Source organism: Stegastes partitus, unplaced genomic scaffold, assembly GCF_000690725.1.
Source record: "Stegastes partitus isolate 25-593 unplaced genomic scaffold, Stegastes_partitus-1.0.2 Scaffold583, whole genome shotgun sequence".
Lineage (NCBI taxonomy): Eukaryota > Metazoa > Chordata > Actinopteri > Pomacentridae > Stegastes > Stegastes partitus.
Genome location: NW_007578314.1, coordinates 146732 through 168542, shown reverse-complemented (window position 1 = coordinate 168542; position 21811 = coordinate 146732). Strand labels below are relative to the sequence as shown.

The window sequence follows — 21811 nt, the reverse complement described above, 5'->3', positions numbered from 1 at the left end:
CATGACCCTAGTGAGGGTTAAGGTGGAGAGATGATGGATGGATGGATGGATGTTATATTAATATATTTTCTAAGTTACATTTTGACAATCCCTTTAAAACTCCAGAACTCTGTTCTTCTCAGATAAGGCTATCAGAATCACACGAGAATTTCTAAAAACTAAAAAGGTAAAAACTATGACCTGGCTAGGAATGTCACATGACTAAAACCCAACACAACACATTTGGGTTATTTTAAATGTGGACCAACACAAGTGCTTCAGCAAAAACTGCTGAAAAAAAATCTCGACAGAATGACAGAATATCTCTTCAGAGATGCTGAAAAGGATTGAGCCTGTCATCAGAAACAGAGCTGGATGTAAGGAGTACTTTGAAAACAAAAGAAAAAAAATCTCATTAATTAAAGATGAATTCACTGTTGTTGAGTCCTGATTGCAATACAAAGAGACTAAACAGTTTGGTTTTTTATTCTGTATGTTTAAATAAGAGCCAGTAGTCGACTACACCAGTGATGCTGCAGCCACCAGCGTATGAATGACTTGACATCTGCGGGGCTTCACGCGCAGGAGGTTCTCTGTGTGTAGCCCTTTAAGGCGCGCGCTGTGTTTACACGTCACATGCGGAAGTGTCAACATGGAGGACGGCAGAGAAGCTTCCACGAATTCACTTTTGAAAGATGGTAAAAATACACCTTATGAACAGCAGAAACGGTGCATGTTGGATTTTAATGTCGGTTTTGATCGCAGTGAAACATCTTGTTAACAGGCCTGTGGAGTCTCAGCGCTCGTCCAGCAGCACTGCTCCATGCTAAGCAGCTTTCCTCACTAGCTAACAAGCTACACTAGTCACAGCTCCCATCCTCTTCTTCCTTTACTGTTACTGTTTCTTCTTCTTCTTTACAACCACGTTTTTATCCTTATAGGTGACACTTGTAGGCACAGGAATACGTTTTGTTCTGCTTATGTGTCCTGTCGTAATTACACCGGTTATTTTCTGTCAAACTGTGTGTTATTACTGACAATAAGTCACTGGAGCACAGCAAGCACGGTACAGAGGCACTTCAGACAGTGTCCGGGTCCTCAGTGCTGTGATTCAGGGAAGCCTGGCTCATCTGGATCACAGCACTGAGGACCTGGATGGTACAGAGGCACCTCAGACAGTGTCCGGGTCCTCAGTGCTGTGGTCCAGGGAAGCCTGGTTCATCTGCTGTTGAAAGGCAGAGAACAATATGGAGAATATGCAGACGACTTCATCGAAGAACTGGACGAGAAAGTTTCTGCTTTTGTCTTGGTTGCAATATACCAGCAGCCTAATATTTGGAAATGATAGGACCTGATACAAAAGCGAATGTTTTGAAGACATGCTGCTGTGTTTGCAGATTGCTATGCTGATTTCCTGGCAGAGGACTTTGATGTAAAGACGTACACTGCTCAGGCTATTCACCATGCTGTCATCGCTGAGCAGCTGGCCAAGCTGGCGCAGGGCATCAGTCAGCTGGACAAAGAGCTGCACAGCCAGGTACCAACCAGCACACCGCAGCACAGCCACCCGACTGCACAAGCACTCAAGTGACCCGGTTGCTGCCACCTTTTTACACTTGACTGAGTTGTAAACGGTCATGCAAACAAGAAATCTGATTTCTCCACAAGAATGCTAGTTTATCCGCCATGCGTGCTCTTAATAGTGATTCTAACAAGCGTTTTACAAGTTAGCATGTGCACAATACAGAGAAAAGAGATCATTATGTGAAGCAGTGCATGTTTAAGATAAGTCACTTAGACGTTGTAAGTTGTACAGAATTTGGGAATTGGTGTGATTTAGTGATTTAGATATGATGAACACATAAATCTGTAAATCACGTATGCATCGGTTACTGCTGGACACTTTCTACTGCACATCATATGATTGGATTGATTTTTCACCCTCTGAGCAGCTATTTGTTTCAGCTTATTTAATTATTGTGTGGAAATCAAGCAGAAACTTGAAGCTAGCTTAACATCATGTCATGTGGTGAACATTGTGCTAACTGTAGTAGGAGCCTCCACCATATATTTATACTGCATCCATTTATTTTCAGGTTGTGGCCAGACATGAAGACTTACTGGCTCAGGCCACTGGGATAGAGTCTCTTGAAGGTAAAGAGCTACTGTCCATATGCTAACATAAATTCAATATCAACGTTTGCAGATGCGATTTAAGATGAGATGAGATAAAACTTTATTAAGCCGAAGGAAGTTCTTATGCCAGATAAAAAACCAAAAAACCAAAAAAAAACAAAAACCAAAGTGCCTAAAATATATAAAATATATAATAAAACGATGATACATTACTAAGATAAATAAGTAGGCTAAAGTAAGGAATACAGCAGTAAGAAGTGCTACTGCCGATGATGCTGGGGTAATATGTAATATAACAGCAGCAGGGTTCTGCAGATGTTGAACGATCTCATTCTCCTGAGAAACAAACAGGTGGCTGTGACCTTTCTTGTACAGAACCTCCATGTTTTTAGTCAAGTCCATCCTGAGGTACCTGTAATCCTTGACAGCATCCACTTGCCTGCCCCTGATAGCGACTGGGTTCTGAGTGGTGCTGTACCTCCTGAAGTTCACCACCAACTCCTTAGTTTTTGTGATGTTGAGCTGAAGGTGGTTGATGTCACATCATCACACATCCGTACTCAGCCTCCTGTCCCCTGCAGGCTTTTTAAATCAGTCTGCTCTTTCAACAGTGCTGCAAACCAAGAATAACTGTAGATCTTTGCAGAGCTACATGCAAGATCATTGACCTGTTTTTTTTTTCGACTGTTTAACCTTTGCAATTCTTGGGTTTTGCCACCAGAGAGAGCCAGCATTCCTCCTGAGCCTGTTAGCAAAGAAGCTCTTCAAATCAAAATCAAAAATACTGATGGAGACAAATGTTGTTGTTTTCAGGGGTTCTTCAGATGATGCAGACGAGGATTAGTGCTCTGCAGGCTGCTGTCGACAGGTAAATGTGTTTTCATTTGATCAGATGGTGTCAGTGCCAGAGCATTCACGTGGATATGACTGGCTTTTATGTCAGCTGCTTCACATTTATACACACATTCATGTTTATGACCAGTGTACCTCTGCTTTCTGCCCTTGGAGTTTGGGAATTCTATAATTGACTTTAGCCTTAAACAATTTTGGATAAGAATGCATGGTCTTGAAGTACATGAATTTTAAAAATACGTTATCACTCCTGTTGCTCACACTTCTTATATGAGCAGTAACTAATTTTTTTTTTTTTTTTTGACTGAAAAAAACACGAGTAGATACCGACCCCTTAAGGTGTCTTATTTTAGTCGGCTTGTTTGCACTGTGTACCTGCCTATTTTAAAACAAGTTCCTGGAACAACATTTTGGCACTGCTTGAGGGCTACATGTTGAACAAACAAAGGTGTAAGGATGAAACAAAACTGGCATAGTTGAATGAAGGCCCATGCCAGTTTGAGTATGAAAGAAAATCAGTACCAGCTCCACCTCCTGCATCACTGCTTATTTACCACGGCCCCCCACCACGTGTCTGAGCTCAAGATCAGCTGTTGGTCTAAATATACAAACTGCCCTTCGTGAACAGGGATGTCATGTCACCATAAGTTTGGTCGTTTGTACAAATACAACATTAGTTATGCAATTCTCAGACCAGAACTTAAAGTTGAAAACTAATCTCTGGAGTTAATATATTTCCATATTTGATTTCCAAAACATAGTATTACAACTTGCATTTTGGCTTTTGGATGTCCCTGATCATCAACTCAAATGCAAAAAGCACCTTTACATGTGACACTTTTTTTTTTTTTAAACCCCTGCAAGTTTCAGCAGACATGTTGGCACCTTCCATGTTCTTATCATTGTCCAAAGAAACCAAAGAAGATGTCATTGAAAATAGCAAGTACCGTCACGTGTTCAGAATATTTGGTGTCGACTTTGGAAGATGTGTGTGATGCGCGTTGGTCTAACCGTGCTTGTCTCTCCAGGATAAGGACAAAGATTGTTGATCCATACAACAAGATAGTGGCCAGGATCACTCAGCTGGCCAGACTGCAGGTAACTCACTGCACACACTTCAAGATGTATGATATGATTATTTCAGTCGCTGTGTGTGACTCAATCAGTGTCTCATTTGAAATAAAGAACGTGATGACAGCTCTCTGCTTGGCAGTTTTACCAAAAAAAAACATTGTTTTACATTTGACACGAAGCCTTTCCAAACCCACGAAGAAATTGACACTGTGTAGGAGAGAGGGTCAGTTATTTGCTTATACTGTATGTAGGCAAGATGTTTGTTGTGCACAGCTCCAAGCTGCTGTGCGTGCAGCTCAGTGAGAACACTGGGCTGGACTTGTTCTGTTTGTGCAGCCAAGGGGAAATCATGATTAAATATTGATTAAACAGCGGCTGTAAAAAGGTCAGTGTGATTCTGAGGCCTCTCTCCTGGCCTAATAGCTGCTTGTTGCTCAGACTTTCTGTGTGCATGTGTGTGTGTGATATTAGATATCAGTTTTGTCTCTGGCTCAAGCCTTCAGTATGAGTTGGATCGGACTCAAACAGCTGCCAATCAGGCAGCAGGGAACCCGAGGCCTCTCCTTCTCATTTTTTAACAACATTGTCAACAACATGGTGTCTTCCTGTCTGTCTGGTTCAGAATCAGAATCTGAAAGGATTTATTCCAAAATAGGTTTTCACACACAAGGAATTAGACTTGATGTTTTAGTGCAAAACAGTGAACAGCAACATATAGTTTGAGAAGTGTTGCTCGTATTAAGTGTAACAAGATAAATAAGAAGCAGTGTTATTAGTCAAATTGCAAATAGCAGTAAGTGTGATAAAGGGTTTATAAAACTAGGACCAGGAATATTTCCAGTGTGGAGGAATGTGAGAATATACGAGGAGTGGAAACATATCGTAAACGTTGATGCACACATGCTAAATGTATCTGCCTATTTAAAAAAATAAAAAATTAAAAATTAAAAAAAATCTATTTGCAGCGTAATCCATCACAAGGTAATAACATTAATTTGGTTCATTTCCCTCTTCTTGTGTCTGCTGCATCACTGATTGACAACAACAGGTTGACCTGGTTTCAGACCTGAATCATCACCCACATCCCTGATTATTTTATTGATTGGAAGTAAAACAAAGTGGTAATTAAGTCTGATTACAGGCTCCTGCCAAGCAGATCTGTTTGTCTGGTAATTGTAGAGTAAGGAGGGATATTATACAAAGTGTGATTCGTCTTCGTGTTGCTTCTCAAATGGTTTGGTGTTGATATTTGTATTAATCTGCTTCTTTACATTTTGCACAGCCTGCGATTAAACGCAAAGACAACAACAAAAGCGTCATTTGTTGAGCAGTTCATGGAATAGATCAGAGTGTTCATCATGTCGTGGTTTCAGTGTGCAGCGTACACACATAGAAACACAGGAAACTTGGCTTTTATATAAATATTTCAACAAATACAAACTGATCTTGTGTAGAAGTCACATTTTGTTTTCATATTTTCCATAATTTAAGATTAGCTGCATGAACCTCAGTGTTTCTCAGGCTGCTTTTCATCAAGCACAGGAATCATACAGGTTCCTTCATGTGTGTGCACACTTCTTCAGGAAAGGTATGAGATGTGATTATGGATTAAAGTAGTGGCATCACGTGAGAAACGTTTCCTTCCAGCCCATATCTGAGAAGCAGCAGCAGCACTGTACCTCCATGGTTACCATACGAGCATAGCAACCGTAAAGTGTAATTTCTTTTCTTGTCTGCCTTTTAAGGCAAAGTTTCAAGCATTACTGACCAGCTAGAATGTTTGGCTGCGAGTAGCTTATGTTTATCAGTGTTATCTTGTCCTTTAACTGAAGGCAGCGGTCATTTTTTTTAAAATTATCTCAGACTGTCAAACAGATTTTCAGGCCGCCTGACGTGATGAAAGGCAGAGAAAATCTTTCATCAAACAAAAAAGTGCCTTGAAACTTTATTGGAGTCTTTATTTTGTGTTTAAGTATTATTGGCTTTATATTTTAAGTTGTTGATTAGCTAATAGTTATAACAGTTATTTTTTTAAATCAGCTTTTAAATATATCATTTGTAAGACTTCAAGGATGTTATTTTACTAGATAAGAAAAAGAGTCGTCTGTGTTGTGACCCTGATATCTTTTTAGAAGTGAGCTCTGTGCATATGTGATGACGAGGAGAGGTTGAGCAAAAGAAACTCTTCCAATATTAACCATCAGCTTGATATTGTCTACATACAGAGTACATATTTTGAAACTAAGTTGGTATGTGTTAGTGTAATTAGAATGTAATTCTAATTGACAATATATATTCTGTGACCTCTGAGTACCTCAACACATGTGCCAGTGCCACAGATCCGTGAGCTTCAGTCTGGTAGCCTGAAGTCTGGTGTGCTCTCCACAGGTCGCCTGTGACCTGCTGCGGAGGATCATTCGAATCTTATACCTGAGCAAAAGGCTGCAGGGACAACTGCAGGGCGGCAGCAGGGAGATCACCAAGGCTGCCCAGAGCCTCAACGAACTAGGTAAAGACGTGCATGTTTGTTTCCATAAAACAGTTGGTAACATTTGCAGGTGTGTGCTTTTCATACCAACAGAAACCCTGTAGCACCGTCTCACCTTCACCTTTTCAATGACTTGCTTACAGACATGATGGAACACAGTCAGTGTTACAAATGCACATCACATCTAAAGAAGCTTTTTAGCAAAACAATATATGAAAATACAGTCTAATTATATTTATATCTTTACCTGTTTCCCTTGCTTTGTGTCTCTTTGTCACCATTCTTTGGCTGTAGTGGGTACGTTATTCTTTCATCTGACATTGGAAACAACTGAAGCCCTGCCACTCTGGGATTATTTGTTCTAAACACAGGCACAGGATGAGATGTTTAGCTGCAGAAAATGTATGTGGATGAGTGTGGTGTTACACTAGGGCCTACAGCGTGGTTATGTTTTGGGCTTTATGATCACAGGCGGAGCTCATGCAGCAGCCACAGTGACAACAGCACTGTTGACCTTTAAATCAGAGCATGTGGCCTGTTGTGTCAGCTGAAGGGCGCTCTGGGATGGCTCGCCAGATAAAACTCTATCAAGGACTTCAACAAGACTGAAACATAAACATACAAACAGATCAGTAGAACATACCTTTACCAATTTAGGAGAAATGTTGTCCCTGTGTGGAGACCCATGGGTGCACATTTTACTGCACAGTCAGTGCACTACTGCTCATAAATAACTAGCAAAAAGAAAAGAGTAACTTACCTTAAGCAATTTACATTATATCACAGTAAGCAGTACAACTTGAAGATGAAAGAACAGGTACTTACATGCACAGTATGTAAAACCTTTCAGATTTTTTTTATAGTTCAGCATAAATGTGACATAATTAGATTTTTAGATAAATCTTAAAAGCAGACGGTGAGAATCCAGTTAAAGAAATCAGACAAAAATGTTATACTTGGTCAATTAGTTTTTAAGGACAATTATCTACCGTTACATATCTGTTTGTGGCAAAAGTATGTGAACCTCAAGAATGAGCAGTTTGTTTGAAGAGGACATTAGAGTCATTGGGACCACTCAGGTGTGAGTGGGGCCTCTGTTTTACTTAAAGAACAGAGATCTATTCAAGTCTGATCCTTACAACAAATGCTTGTGGACGTGTCAAGGAGATTTCGTGGAACATCAGAAAAGGAGTTGCTGAACGTCATCAGGCTGGAAGAGGTTACAATGCCACCTCTAAAGACTTTGGACTCCACTAATCCACAGTCAGATAGATTATGTGCAAATGGAGGGAATTCAAGATCATTGTTGCCCTCCTTTGGCATGTTTGACCCAAATAGATCACATTAAAGGCGAGGCATGTCACAAAAAAACCAAGGGTCACTGAGCAGCTGAAGGCCTCTCTTTCATTGTCTAATGCTAATGCTAATGCTAATGCTAATGGATCCACCATGACAAGAACACACAACAACAAAGGTGTGCCTGGAAGGGGAATAAGGAAAAACACTGCTCTCCTAAGAAGGACAGTGTGGTTCAGGTGTCATTTGCTAAAGATCATGGGGACACGGCAAAATACTTTGGGAAATGGATGACACCAACACAGAACTTTATGGTTTGGATGAGAAGCATTATGTTGGAAGAAAGAAAAATACTGCATGCAAGCAAGTACAGCAGTTTGTGTGAGCAAAACTGACCAACATCCCAGAGCTGAAGCTTGTCTGTACCAAGGAGTGGGCTAAAATCTCTTGCAGCTGATGTGCAGGACTGATCAAAAGCTACCAGAAAGGTTTGAGTGTGTTGCTGAATGAGGGGGTTTGTACCCAGTACTGAGAGAAAAGGTTGACATACTTTTATCTATCACAGATATATAATGTTAGATTATTTTCCTCAATAAATCAATAGATAGTAATTCTGTCTCATTTGTTTAATTGGGTTCTCTTTATCAATTTTCAGGATTTGTGTTAAAATCTGATGAAATTTGAAGTTATATTTATGCAGAAATACAGACATTTCTGATGGGTTAACAAACTTTTTAAGCACCGCTGTAGGGGTCAAAGCTCTTTTTAAATTATTACTAAACACACATAAAAGTTTCCCGTATGTTTCCAAAAGTTAAATAGGGGCTTGTCTTTGTTATGCAGTTCCAAAAGAACCTCAGAGAACCAACCTTCATATCACACATCATGTGCATGGTTCTTCATGCAGTCACACATCGTCAGTCTGTTCTCTGGCCACTTGTTGAGAATTGTGTGGTGTGTTAACTCCTGTCAGCCAACCAGTTAAGGTGGACGCCTGCCCATCCTATGTATGGTTCTGTCGCAGGTTTCTTCCTGTTAAAAGGCAGTTTTGTGGTCCCCACTGTTACAAAGTGCCACTCATAGTTACGACTCTGTAGGGTTCTAAGGTTTGACCTGAGTGTGTGAAGTGCTTAGAGATGATTTATTATGATTTCACACTATATAAATAATATTGAATTGAATTAGCTCTGGTTTATTTCTTCAGTTTCTAAAAAAAAAAAAAAAAGAAAAACACGTCTGGAGTAGGTGTCATACTTTCACATTCCACTCTCTTCACTGGCCACTCGTTTGCTTTTGCTGGCTGGCAACCAGCTCAGCATGAAACTGTTTGTGTGAGCTTGTGAGCTGAATGCTGCTGCCCTCGCTTTTACAAGGAGGGCTTGTTCAGTGAGGTGGACTTCCAGGCCAGTACCGTTGGCTTCAACCTGACGAATGCATCCACTTCTGTTTGTGGAGTGTTGTTCAAAGGTTTGGTTGCAAGCGTTCATGTGCTTTGAGTTGGATTTGTTTGTGGATTGTGGCAAATCATTTTTTTTGATATTCTTCAACGTTTTATACATAAAGATGGACAGCTTATTTAAGGATCCCATTAAACAGGTGCTTGCTATGTCCAGGAACACTTAATCATTTTGTTCCATCAGGAGACAGGTGTGGGTTAAGGGGTGTTACAGCTGTGACAAGCAGTGAGTTTGAAGATCCATGTGAGTGACGCCTCACTGTTGAATGTCCTGCTGCAGCATGGAAACGTATAACATCAAGGACAGAATGATGCATACCTTAAGATCCTTTCTGATGGGGTCCCACCACCGACACCCAGTGTGACCCCGGTGCTCTTTGACAGCAGCTCTCCATCATAGGATTGCTGTCATAGTTTCAGTGAGGATCGCTGTGTGTAACAGTAGCTGGGCAGGTTCAGAGGACTGTGTGACCTTCTGGTGTCAGCAGAGGAAAAGTGATATTGATGCGTTTCTTGTCACTGCCGTCGGTTATCTTTGTGCCACACTACTCTTGGTTATCACAAGGCATTAAGCGAGACTGAGCAGGTTCCCAAAGAGAAGTGCTTTCAGCAGCCTGTGACCACTTCTCACACAGCACGCACACATGCATAAACACATGCTGGGTCACACAAATTCCACCGGCTGCAAAGAGCTTTGAAATGGGGTCAGCGTCCTCAGTGTTCCCCAGCACAGCAACAAGCTCTTAGAGGTGATACATCGTCTGCTTCTGCTCTCTGCTGTACCACTGGGTTGTCTTTCAGCAATTCCAAAAATTTGTCAGCTGGGCTTTGCTACTTAAATTTATTTTTTTAATTGAGGTTTACATGGGTTGGGAGATATATAAATATAAAATATATAAACGTAAAACTGATGTTTCTTTTACTGCTGTATTCAAAATTATGCAATTTTAAATGATCTCTGGTATCAAAAGAGGAACTGGTGCTCGTTGCTGTTGGTGGTTCAGTGTGCACTCTGACAGGTGAGACCCAGGTGTGCTCCGTTTACCTCTAGACCAGCTACTCTGTTGTCAGCATGGCAGTAAATTGCTTACCTTATTTAAAATTTCGTTCTGTCGTGATGAAAAGCTTAGAAATGTTACATGCGATGTACCTGTTCTGTGGTCTGGGACTGATGCTTTTTAATGGTTGGACCTTTAGATTTCATTGCCTATGATCACAGAGCTATCAGGCTGCTGGCCGTCAGTTGGATCTGTGGCCACGTTGGTGTTGCACATTTGAATAAAGAGTCAGACAGTTCTTTTTTTTTTCTTCCTTTACTTGATATTCTGCAATATACACAGACATTGAATACATCGTTAGGCGTTTTTCCGTCCGGCCGTGGTCTTCGCACTACAGTATCGTGTGGTGTGTGTACGTTGCCTTTGTTTACTCCTGACAGAAATTCACACTTCTGGGTGTTCTTGCTCATGTGGCAAAAGGGGGGCAGCAACTCTTATGTTCATTATGTTCTATGCCTTAGTGCAGGAAACTGAAGCACAATGACTATAAGTGCACTACAACATAAATGGGGCATTATAGCTTCTACACATGAACTCTGTACGTATATCTGATACCGTGGTGCTGTAATGAAATAAAATAAGCATTATACATATATGGATTTTTTTAGGAACCTCTCATGAGGATTATTATATTTATTATATTAGATACCATTTCATAAACTGTTCCCTATATTCTGTTAATATGTCTACTGTTATGCACATTTTGGTTACAAGTGAATCCTTTTTGTCCTGGGGATCGTTATTTTTAGCAGTAGGGGTGTTAATGATTATTTATTATCGGTTCGGTGCTGTTTGTAATTTAATTCATTTAAAACACATGATCTGATGAGGCAGAAGATGAGGGACATGCACATCAGAAGATGCATTTGGGATCAGGTCTACTTTCTGCCACCAAGTGGAGCCTCTTGCTGCTCAATGAGAGGTAGTTACAGGTGTGTCTGCTGACGGCCCGTCAGGGTCCATAAAACGAATGCACCTCGCTGCTGTTTAACTGTTGGGAAAATTGCTTTCAAGAAAATTGAATTTTTCAAGTGACGAAACTGAATTACAAGCCTGTGCCTTTAAATCCTTTTTGTGTCTGATAATGCTTTGGATCTTTTCTTTGTTTTTTTTTTCTTTCCATTTTTTGATTTTTCTTTCAAAACAGAGAATGAAAGAAGCCACGGTTTTCATTCTCTGGTTTTCGTTTCAGAATATGAAATTGAAATCAATTGCACATGGATTATTTTCCTTACATTTCAATCAGTCATCGTTTTCTTGCAAAAGAAGAAAAGCTCCAATAGCTTTAAAGGCTGAGCTCCAATTCTTCATCACATGTAAACAGAGAACAGATAAAAGTTACGTCTCTGAGGGAAGTGGAGAAGAAAAACTAAACTACATTTCACATACCAATTTCTGACCCTGTCCATGTCTCCAGTTCCACTTGGAGGACCAGTAGAGCAGAGGGATACCGACAACTGTTGTGCCTTTGGTTGTTTATTACAAATGGTGACAAACAATATCAAGGTGTTCTCTGACTGTACATAGACATCATCCCATTAACCAGCAAACAGCACACACTGCTGCTTAGATACAGAGTTATGTCTGAATTGTCCTTGGTAGTACTCCACAACGTTCCTTAATAAATAGCTATAAATTACCCTCTTCATGTGTCTGCGACACCTATTTTGAGACTTTTTTTTTTCATACTGAGGAAAATATGTTTTTTCTGCAGTCCTTGAAAACACACGTTGAGCTGCTGGTAGTTTCCCTTTTCACATGTGAGGTCTGCACCAAGGAAACCCTCTTCTTTACATCGTCATTCCATTGTTCTTAGGAAATGTTCTCTTCTCATTTTAGCATCCCTTTATTAAGTTCCCCAAGATTTAAATGCTTCAGTGTTTTATGAGCAGCCTCTTAGCTCGTTTAGGCATAATTTTTCTTCTATTTTTCTTTTCAAATGCTTTCCACTTCTCTAACTGCATAAACAATACTCCAATAACTTACTTTACTGTAGTGTAGACCACATATTTGACATATTTACATTTGAGTTAATCAAATCACTCTGCATCCTGTGAACATAGACATTTCTGCCTGGCTTCCGTGTCCTCGAAAGTGACCTTCTTATTCCTCCTGGGGTCAATCCATGAATTATGAATGACTACATTGTTTGGTGTAGGGTCAGCTTCAACTACAGACACCACCCTCTTCTTCATCTTGCTCTTCAAAACCTTTTGAAACTTCTGCCGAGTGAAAGCGTAAAGGAGCGGGTGAAAGATGGTGGTTCCATAGGCCATCACCAGGAAGCCCAGACGGAGGCGCACAGTCAAGTCACTGGGCCCAGTGCTGAGGATGATGGTGTTGAGCACCGTGATTGGAGTCCAGCAAAGTAGGAACGTGGAAATGATGAGAAGAGACATCCTGAAAACTCGTTTCTGTCTCTCCCGTCTCTCCCGATGACGCTTCATCGCTCGTCTGAGGGCGATAATGACGGACACCGATGCCCTCATGCCCAAAGTCGCATTTCCGCCTGCCCTCACTCCCGTGCTGCTCTGTGACGCGTCGGTTGACTCTGCTTGTGTTGCAGTGCTCAGGGAGATGGTGTTTTTGCTCTTTTGCTTCTTTTTAGGCAAGTTGTGCTGAAAGCGTGTTCCAATGCGTATGTTGAGCGCCTGAAGAATCTTGTAGTAAGTCACCAGCATTACCACAGCCGTGAAAAAAAATATAGGAATCTGTGCCAGCAGGTGATAGTACAAACCCAGCTCCGTGTAGTACTCATTTGTATGAGCCACTGTTATTACTGCAGTCTGGTTCACGAGATCCGAACCAGAACTGATGAAGAAACCTACTTCCATGAATGGAACCAGGAAACTGCAAAAGGATAAAGCCCAAATGGATCCCAGCAGAGCCACGGCCCGGCCCATGGTGAGCACCCGGTTGGCCGGCCTTACTGAGATGTCGTAGCGGTCCACAGTGATGGCCAGGACGTTAGCTGCAGTAGCTACACTTGCAAACGAGACACAAGCCTCGTGGAAACAGCAGATCATAGCTGTGTCCGCCTCCAACGGCAGTAGCACAACCACAGCTGTCAGTGGGATGCAGCAAACACACACCTGGAAACAGACAGGAATTCAGGTCACATCCCAAATGCACTCCGTTTGCTTTCATCTAGTCGGGACAAAACTACAAGACATGCTTTCATGTTGTGTTTTTCTTGCTTCATTCATTTCACAGCTTTTTGAAAGCCTGATTTGAAAACTTGATATTTATATTTAAAGACATAACATATGTCAGGATTATATTCATGTAGTAAAACCATAATGCTGTGAAGTGCCTTTTAGGAATGGCCCCAGACAGTGCTGCTAGCAGGAGTGTCGAACACACTAAATCGCAGCAGAGTCAGTGCCAGTCTTGTTGACCTTAGAACGAGTAGCGAGGTTTCACTAGCTTCACTAGCAAGCAGCACTGAAGCTCAGAATACCCTCGTGTACGAATATGAGAGGGAGGATTTGAATAAATGAAACAAATACAGAGTGAATACTTGCTTGTCACAGTTATGTTTCCAGTTAGAACATTTCAAAGCAGGATTGGTTTGTAAAACTTTGCAGTCTGTGTGCTGATGTTCTGCTGAGGTCAGGACTCACCAACACGTCCACGACATGCAGGTTCATGGTGATGATGTTGGAGACGGAGCTGATGAGGTTCTGCTTCATACAGTAGAGGACCAGCACAGTGAGGTTGGAGCTCAAACCCAAAACTATCTCCAAAAGCAGGAAGCCTGTCAGAGAAACCTGTCAAAAATAAAGACACGGTGGAAATAATGCCATTTAATGTGACATCGTCCATGTTGTTTTGAATGCAGCGCCAATGTAAGATACAAATATGAGACTATTGCAGTACCTGAAAGCTGATGGGGTAGATGGCCTCAGAGGAGGTCATGTCAAGGTCATACGGGTCAGCAGTGTCAAGCACTGTCATGTTGCTCATGGTGGCTGCAGAGATCAGCACTGGGGATGTGTGCATTCTCCTGATGGGAGGAAGAGGCCTGGAGAGACGTTAGCACAAAATCAGACATTGTTCAGAGGTAAACCGCCGCATATCTGGAATCTCCCCAAAGGGATAAACAACATATCTGTCCATCTTCCTTCTCAACTGTCGAAACTTTGATTCATGCTTTCATCACATCCATTACGGCCACAGCACTCTTTGACACATGACTGGAAGTCCTAAATAAACTCCCTGACAAAGCCCTCCGTGAGCAGCAGACAAGCGTGAAAGCATTTCTAATACCAGAGAAGATATATTCTGTTCAGAGCACACAAGCTCAGGTTGCTTCAACCAAAGTGCAACTGAGAAGTGTTTCAGTGTCAGAAGTCACTTCCTCCCACACCTGTCCACACTGGAGATTTTAAAAATATTAGAACGGTATTTGAACTTTGTCTCAAGCTTTTTACATTTTCCATGTGTATAACCTAGTGAACAACTAAGTTGCCCAAAGAACAGATTGTCCAAAAGTTTGCTTTTCTTTGGCTGTTTGAAACCACAATAAAATCTTAAGACAAAAGTTTCCTCAAACTGTAGTGGGAGGACACACTGTATAAACTGGTTATTATTAAGCCGAAGGTTACAAGGAAGAAGTTCTTCATATCTTTGTTTTCATCATTGTCTCAAAACCAAACAAGCAAGTTGTTTGAGAGTGCTGCAAGAAATATATATTTCATGGTGTTTGGTTCCCTTCTGGTGTGGACTAAAGATAACTGAGTGCAGGTGTCATATCAGGCTTAAACTCACCACCACTTCCTCCCAGCAGTGTCCTCTCCCACTCAGCAGCAATCGAAGTAGCCACAAGGAACTTGCTGGAGCATGTCAGAGCATCCCATCGTATTCCGACTTGACGAGGTCAATCTTCACTTCGTCCATCTGATTTGCAGCATCCCCTCTCTGAACAGAAGGAAATTTCTCCTGGAATTTGATGGATTCTGAGAAGTTTTCTGTGAACTTTAGCTTTGTGTATGCTGGCTGCACTCAGGCAAAAGGAGAAGTCTGTTTGTGAGACACAGAAAGCAACACACCCCCACCCCTCACTGGGGGGCATGTGGTTTGCAACATCAGTGCGGTGCTCTAAGATCAATGCTTTCTTTCATGCAATGCTCTGTCTTGTCATTGTCCGTTGTGCTTGAACTGTTGCCACCAGTGTCATCTCCGCCTGAAAATGATGCCAATGCCAGAACAATCCTCCTCTCTCCACTACTCCCCACTTCTCAGGTACTGGATGTCTTTCACACTTGTGTTTTGATCTCTCTGGAGATGGTGAAGGTCTCGATATGGTCCTGGGCGCATTATGTCAGACTACAGCAGGCTGGTGATTTCAGACTCCAGAGAAAAGTGATGGGAGAAAATGGAGGATGCAAAATAGAGGGGCTTTCCCCCTCCCCCACAAAAAGAGAAAACAAGCTTGTGTAGTTGTTGCTCTGAATCTAGCCCACTTTACCCCTTTAGTTCCCTTTGCTCCGAGATGAGGGTGGAGTTGCACCAAAGGTCATAGACCCAGATGTCGGTCATACAGAGTCCTTGGACACCACTCAGAGACACTGGGCCCTTCACTCTTGGACATTCACCGCTTTTGTGCTTCTGCTTTAGCCTTCACAGACTGCAAGAGAGGAGTTGATTGAAGCTGTGTCGTGCCCCTCTGTCGTCCTCATCAGCATCCCTCTCTCCCGTGTCCTTCCTCTGTCACATTCCATATTTAATCCTATAGAGTGAAAAGATGAAGGATGGAAGATGTCAGTTAAATAATGCCAAAGAAAGAAATGGGTCACCTTGGAATGAAGGTTTCCCCCACGTCTTCATGTTGCATTAAGTGTCCACCATCTAATTTCCACTCATTTATCATCCCCTGACACATACGCTTGCTCTTTCTCTGTTAATTGGATGCCTGTCTCTGAGTGTTTGTGCTCTTGTTCGTGTGTGTGCTGAACGTGTGTGTAATCAGTTTTTGATGCCTTGCTTTTTGTCTTTGATGGCTCCTGTCATGTGTTGTTCAGCAAATGACTGCTGAAAACTGTGAACCGGTTCTCTGCAGACAGTCTAAGTCTATGAAATGATACGCTGACTTAGTGTCACAACGGGCCACACACTGTCTCAGTGTGTTATTGCTGGACTGCCTCGAGATCTAACTGAAAGACTTATGACTAATTTATGCTGTCGATACTGGACGGAGGCACTGAGTGTCTTGTTGGATTCATAGCCAGGATTACTGAACTGTTCCGTCAGAAAATTTGTTCTATTTTAGAAAAAAGAATTGTGTGTAGACAGTGTGTTTGTTTTCTCTTTAGACATATTTACCATTTTACAGCTTCTTCTTAAAAAAAAAAAAACAAAAAACAATGTTCCTGCAGAAAATTCTGTTTATGAGGCGACATAAAAAAACCGACAACAAAATATTGTTCTTGTATTAAAGAGAATAAATTGCAGTTTTAATTTACAGTACAAACTGTAATAACTGTGATGAATTAAATGGTATTCCCATTTCCATGTGTTGGGGCTTTCCACGAGGGTATTGAGTTCTCAGCCAACGGGAACACATAACCTGAAGGGAGATCTCCCCGGTGACGACTGTTCACTGTAAAAGCCAAATTCAGTGACCTGTTAGCCATTCTAATACTGTCCTAGTTACTGATCTTCATTCCTGCATAACATAATGAGGCTACCATACCAGACACAAACCTGTAGTGAATTACTGTCAAGGAGAATTACGCTTCTTGTGCGTTTTAGCCCACACGGTTTGTATTTGTACTGAAGAATTTTGGTAATTGATATCCCCACTTAAAGTTTCAGTAAGACATGCCGTAATGACGGTAAAGTATTGTTTTAGCATCCTCTTGCTCTGTTTAAACAAACAGAACTATATTATCTAGCCTATGTACTGGCTTTAATTTAAATGATCTATAAATGCCAAAAATAACTCAACAAGCAAATAACCTGACTCACATCGTGTGAATACAGTGAATCAGTTCAAATCACATTGATCTTCTGCCGTTAATAAAAGGAATTATTTATTTGTTCGTTCATTAAGCCCATTAATGTCTGTGTGTTATGTATTAAAAATGCAGCACCTTTACTGGACTTGTTAGTGCTGACTTCACAATTGTCCAGCGGCTGCTGGCCGTGTTTTCCAAAGCAGCAAATCTAATGAGGTTGTCCTGTCCATGCAATTAGTGCAGCTCGTCATCAGTTGATCTGCTGATATTTGTCACTAACACTGAAAGGGACTCTTGGCTCTCTTGGCAGGATGCAATCTGTCAGCTCAGTGCATATGCATGCACACAGATTCATATCGGTTGCAAATCGAAGTGCTGAGTTGTATGTTTTAGCAAAATAGTCTGCATGAAACAAACCGGATTCAACTTTGAACGCTGACACAGATACCGCCAGCATTTAAAGAGTGCATTGCCCAGAGTATAAGAACACACTGACCACCTTAACACATGGTATAAACATGACACCCTTTGCAGTTATTGCATGGATTCTTTTTGATAATTGTTCTTCTTGCTGTGGATTATACCTCTGTTACCTTTCTCTCTCTCTCTTGGGGAAAGAATGTACCATTTAATTAAACCACAGGAGAAAATTCAGTGAACGTACCAAAGTGATCGACCATTTTATTCTAAGTGTGTCGTACAGTATATGAAGGTTTTGGGTGTTTTCAGTGAATTTCAGAATTTTTCTGTCCTTCCTTTTCAAAATGGTCCGTCCACCTGGGATTGTATGGCACACGTTATAAATATATTTGTAGCTAATATTGTATGTTGTCACTTGTCCTAATGTATGGTTGAGTGGTACAAATCCAGCGCTTCTACTGTGGTTATAGCACATGTAACGCATTTTACTGCAGTTTCAAAGGAAGGTGTAGCGCCTGCAACTCAACCATGGAGCCAGAGCGTGGGACATGCTGACAGATGTGGGCTTACCTTAACTTTAACCACGCAGCTTCTATTTAAACCCAACCAGCCAATCACATCCAGTCTGTTGGAACACCTACTGCTGTCAGCACGCCTACCGATTTCTGGCAGAAGGCCCGGGCATTTACATAAAGTATATCTGTAAAGCGATGCCAGGTCTGAGCAAGATGTCAGATCAGTGAAAACGTATCAAGGTATCCTGTATCCATCAGAGAGGAAAAATCCAAAACACAGGCATCAGTAATTCCACTAATCAGTTTATCTTTTGTCATTTATCAAGCAGAAATGTGAAGCATTTTTTTTCAACAGTTAACATGTTAGAATGGATCCACTTTTTAGTTTCAAACGACTGTAAATCGATTATCTTTGTAATTTGGACTGATGGACAGATAAACTAACCCATTTGAAAGTGTCACCTTGGGTTGGGAAAGATCTGAAGGAGATGGATGCTGTTTGATATATTCTGACCTTTTCCAGTCTAAATAATTGATCAGGCAAATTGAAAAAATAATTACCAATAATGAAAGTAGTCGTTGGAGTGTAGACGGGAGTGTTTGCTCTCAGCCTGGACTGACTTCTTCTTGAGTGGTTCCTGCTCTGATGTCCGGTTCATTACCGTTAGCTGCGTTGAAGTTTGAAGTGTTGATCATTTTCTTTTGATTTCTCTTTTATTTAAACTTAGTATTTAGCTTGATGGCTTAATGCACTTGTTGGGATTCTTATTTTTTCTTTTGTCTGTATTCTGCAATAAATGAAGCATCTGTCCTCTGACTGACCTCCCTCTAAGGACAGATTCAAATGCATTCTTTCTTCAGTCTGATTGGTTTTGTGCTAAATGAGCTTCCATGCAGCAGCGGAGGCAGTCTTTTTAGGAGGCAGTGAACTCAGCTGTGTTTTATTTTGTAAGACCCATGTGCCTTGCTGTTTGACAGCCACTCATTTAGTCTAATTATTCCCCACTCAAAATAATCACTACTGGAAAATCGTGACTCGCAGGCTCAACAACATGTCACGCATGCTGTGTGTGTTTATCTAGAGCTGAATGTGGTAGTTCTACACTGCCTTCACGTTGCCATCAGCGCTACAGTACCAGTGTAGTATGTGATTGTGCCGTGTGTTAGTTTACCTCCAGACAAAGACCATTCCTCAGTGATCCGTGGGTCTGTCCGAGTGCTTTCCTTCTCTGTAGAGCTTTTGTAATCTCAATCCCCACAGGTAGCGTAGTGCCCACAGGTGATGAGACTGACTTGCTGAGTTGTAGCTTAGCAGCCCATCATTTAAGGATCTTACGGCACACTGTTGAATCCTTTCAAGATGGAATTTTGACTGGTAGAAAGCATGCAGCCACACAGCCTGGAGGCAGCGAGAGAGATACTGACACTGCTGCTCTGCCTCCCCCTCTCTTCTCTCTGCTGTGCTTCTTTTTCTGTTGGTCTGTCTCTCTGTCCTGTTTCCTGCCTCTCTCTGTATCTGCCTCCAGTAGCCCTTCCTACTCATCCATCGCTCCCTCCCCCTCCATCGCCCCTCTCTGAAACTGTCTTCTCCTTTCCTTTTTTTTCCCTTTTACACCTCTGTGCTTGACTAATTGGACTCTCAAAGCAGATTTAACCCTGTTGTTTTTGTTTTCTTACTCTAAGTCCTTGTTTCTTTCCTTCCCTTGATATTTTGCTCCATCCTCTGTGCTGCCTGTAATAAGAGGAGAAGGCTGTTTCCAGCAGGCAGGAACAACACAGATCTTTTTTGTCTTTAAGTCATTGTTTTTTTTCCCCCTTTTTCTCAGCCATCTCCCCAGAAGTTTGTTTTCCCTCATTAAAAAGCCCAGGTAGGAAACGGTGGCCATGACGATGCTAATGGCGGTATCTTTCCTGTCAGGACTTTGGCCACTCCTCCGCTGTTTGTGTTTGCATAGCACCTGCCGGATGGTACATGCTTAATTGTACCAATCTGGCTACCATTGGAGCAGTTGCAGTGTTGCCCTTATTGCTGAGCATATCTGCGATGTAGCTTGTGAGTGGACTAATTACAGCTACTTGGCATTGGCATGGCAACAACAGCACCGCGAGACAAAGCACACCCAGACTGATAAATCAGAATTTAAATCAGGGCCCGTCTGTTGTCTTTTGGGAAACATTCTTCTCCAGTGATAAAACATGAGGTTTGGATTTTTTACGTTTCCTGTGATCTGGTCACTGTATCTGAGCTCTTCATCTCTCACTCTTCATTTGTTTATTCAAGGAGTGTAAGCAGGGATGATGGTTTCCAGTTCGACTGTTTTACTGACATGCGCAACTCAGCGGGAGGCCTGTTTTCGCCCAGATACAAGTCTTTAGCGAGAGCGATAGATGGCAGGCAGCAAGGTTATAAAGAGAAAAAAAATAAACACTTCCAGACTATTTTCCTGAGCAAACATGCGCATGATATGTGAGAGATCGAAACAGATGGAGACAGTTCTAAACGAAAAGACAGACGCTGACTTATTTATTCAGCAAAGCTGACAATGATGAGTGGTGAGTTGTGCACCTAAAATGCTCCAAGTAAAGTCGAGTGCGATAGAAAACATCCATAAATGCTTCATGAATGTATTATTATTGCAACCTGATATCCAGGCTGTCCACTGGCTGTCCAAAGGGACGCTGCCTGTTGCCTAGTCCTCAGCTGTACAGTGTTACACTGATGTGCACCTGAGTGAAAGCAGGTTTGTGTGTTTTGTATTTTGAAAGCACAACAGTCATAAATACAAGTACAGACTTTGTGCCATATGGACAAATGCCACTCCAGTGAACACCGATGCCTTGATGATGCTTTGGCGGCACAGATGGCTGCAACTCAAGGTCAACATAAAGATCATTCTCATAAGGGCATAACTCATGGAACAAGTGGTGAGAAAAGTAAAACTTCAGAAAGAAAGCATGCTTTAAGAATGCGTTTTTGACAGAGGCACACTACTGAACTCATTAAGCTCACCTTGTGTCATATGCTGTGCAGTCTCACTGCAAGTTCTGGAGTGTCAGGTGCTACTTTTCTGCATATTTTGAGCGAGGTCATTGTCAGAAGCACATGAATCAGCAACTGTTGGATTGGGGCAATGTTTCAGTCATCAAAACCAGGATGCAGAGGGACTATCTAAACACAGACACAGAGCAGTGCTGTCTTAATGGGCTCCGAAACCAAAATCACAGTTTATTAGGACTTTAGTTTTGGCTGTAACAGCACAAAGATTAATGGAATATTTTTAGCACAGCAGAGAAAATAAAAATGCACAAAATCTAATTTTTTTGTTGTTGTTTCTGTAAAGCTTCAATAAAATTTCAAATTCCTGTGCCCTAATTATAACTGCTACAGTTTAATTCTGTTACATTTTAGGTCACGTTCAGCATTTGATAATGTGCACAAGTTGAGAAAAAAGATGTTGATAGAGGTGAAGTGTCTCTATCTATTATCCATCTATCCATCTATCCATCTATCCATCTATCCATCTATCCATCCATCTATCTATCTATCTATCTATCTATCTATCTATCTATCTATCTAT

At 41.5% G+C, this 21811-nt stretch overlaps 2 protein-coding genes across 3 annotated transcripts in view; one reads left to right on the top strand and one right to left on the bottom strand.

The window, feature by feature from the left end:
• The first annotated feature begins 612 nt into the window (after positions 1-612).
• Positions 613-21811, top strand: part of cog5 (component of oligomeric golgi complex 5) — a 58313-nt gene continuing 37114 nt past the window's right edge. For both annotated transcript variants that reach the window (XM_008288944.1, XM_008288945.1), the window contains exons 1-6: positions 613-677; positions 1377-1516; positions 2076-2133; positions 2929-2983; positions 3996-4065; positions 6430-6550. In XM_008288944.1, the coding sequence (XP_008287166.1) occupies positions 632-677; positions 1377-1516; positions 2076-2133; positions 2929-2983; positions 3996-4065; positions 6430-6550 (490 nt within the window). In that variant the 5' untranslated portion in view covers positions 613-631. The remainder of the gene's footprint in view (positions 678-1376; positions 1517-2075; positions 2134-2928; positions 2984-3995; positions 4066-6429; positions 6551-21811) is intronic.
• Positions 12379-14341, bottom strand: LOC103362561 (probable G-protein coupled receptor 22). Its single transcript, XM_008288943.1, has 3 exons — positions 14219-14341; positions 13963-14109; positions 12379-13431 (listed from the first exon to the last, which is right to left on the bottom strand). The coding sequence occupies exons 1-3, from the start codon at positions 14339-14341 to the stop codon at positions 12379-12381; spliced, it is 1323 nt and encodes a 440-aa protein (XP_008287165.1).

What these genes read in the sequence shown, in the direction of transcription:
- LOC103362561 (XM_008288943.1), bottom strand. Translation starts at nt 14,341, where the DNA reads ATGCACACATCCCCAGTGCTGATCTCTGCAGCCACCATGAGCAACATG. An exon ending in TCTACCCCATCAGCTTTCAG is followed by an intron (nt 14,110 to 14,218) that starts GTACTGCAATAG and finishes TATTTTTGACAG; the next exon opens with GTTTCTCTGACAGGCTTCCT. An exon ending in TGCATGTCGTGGACGTGTTG is followed by an intron (nt 13,432 to 13,962) that starts GTGAGTCCTGAC and finishes GTCTGTTTCCAG; the next exon opens with GTGTGTGTTTGCTGCATCCC.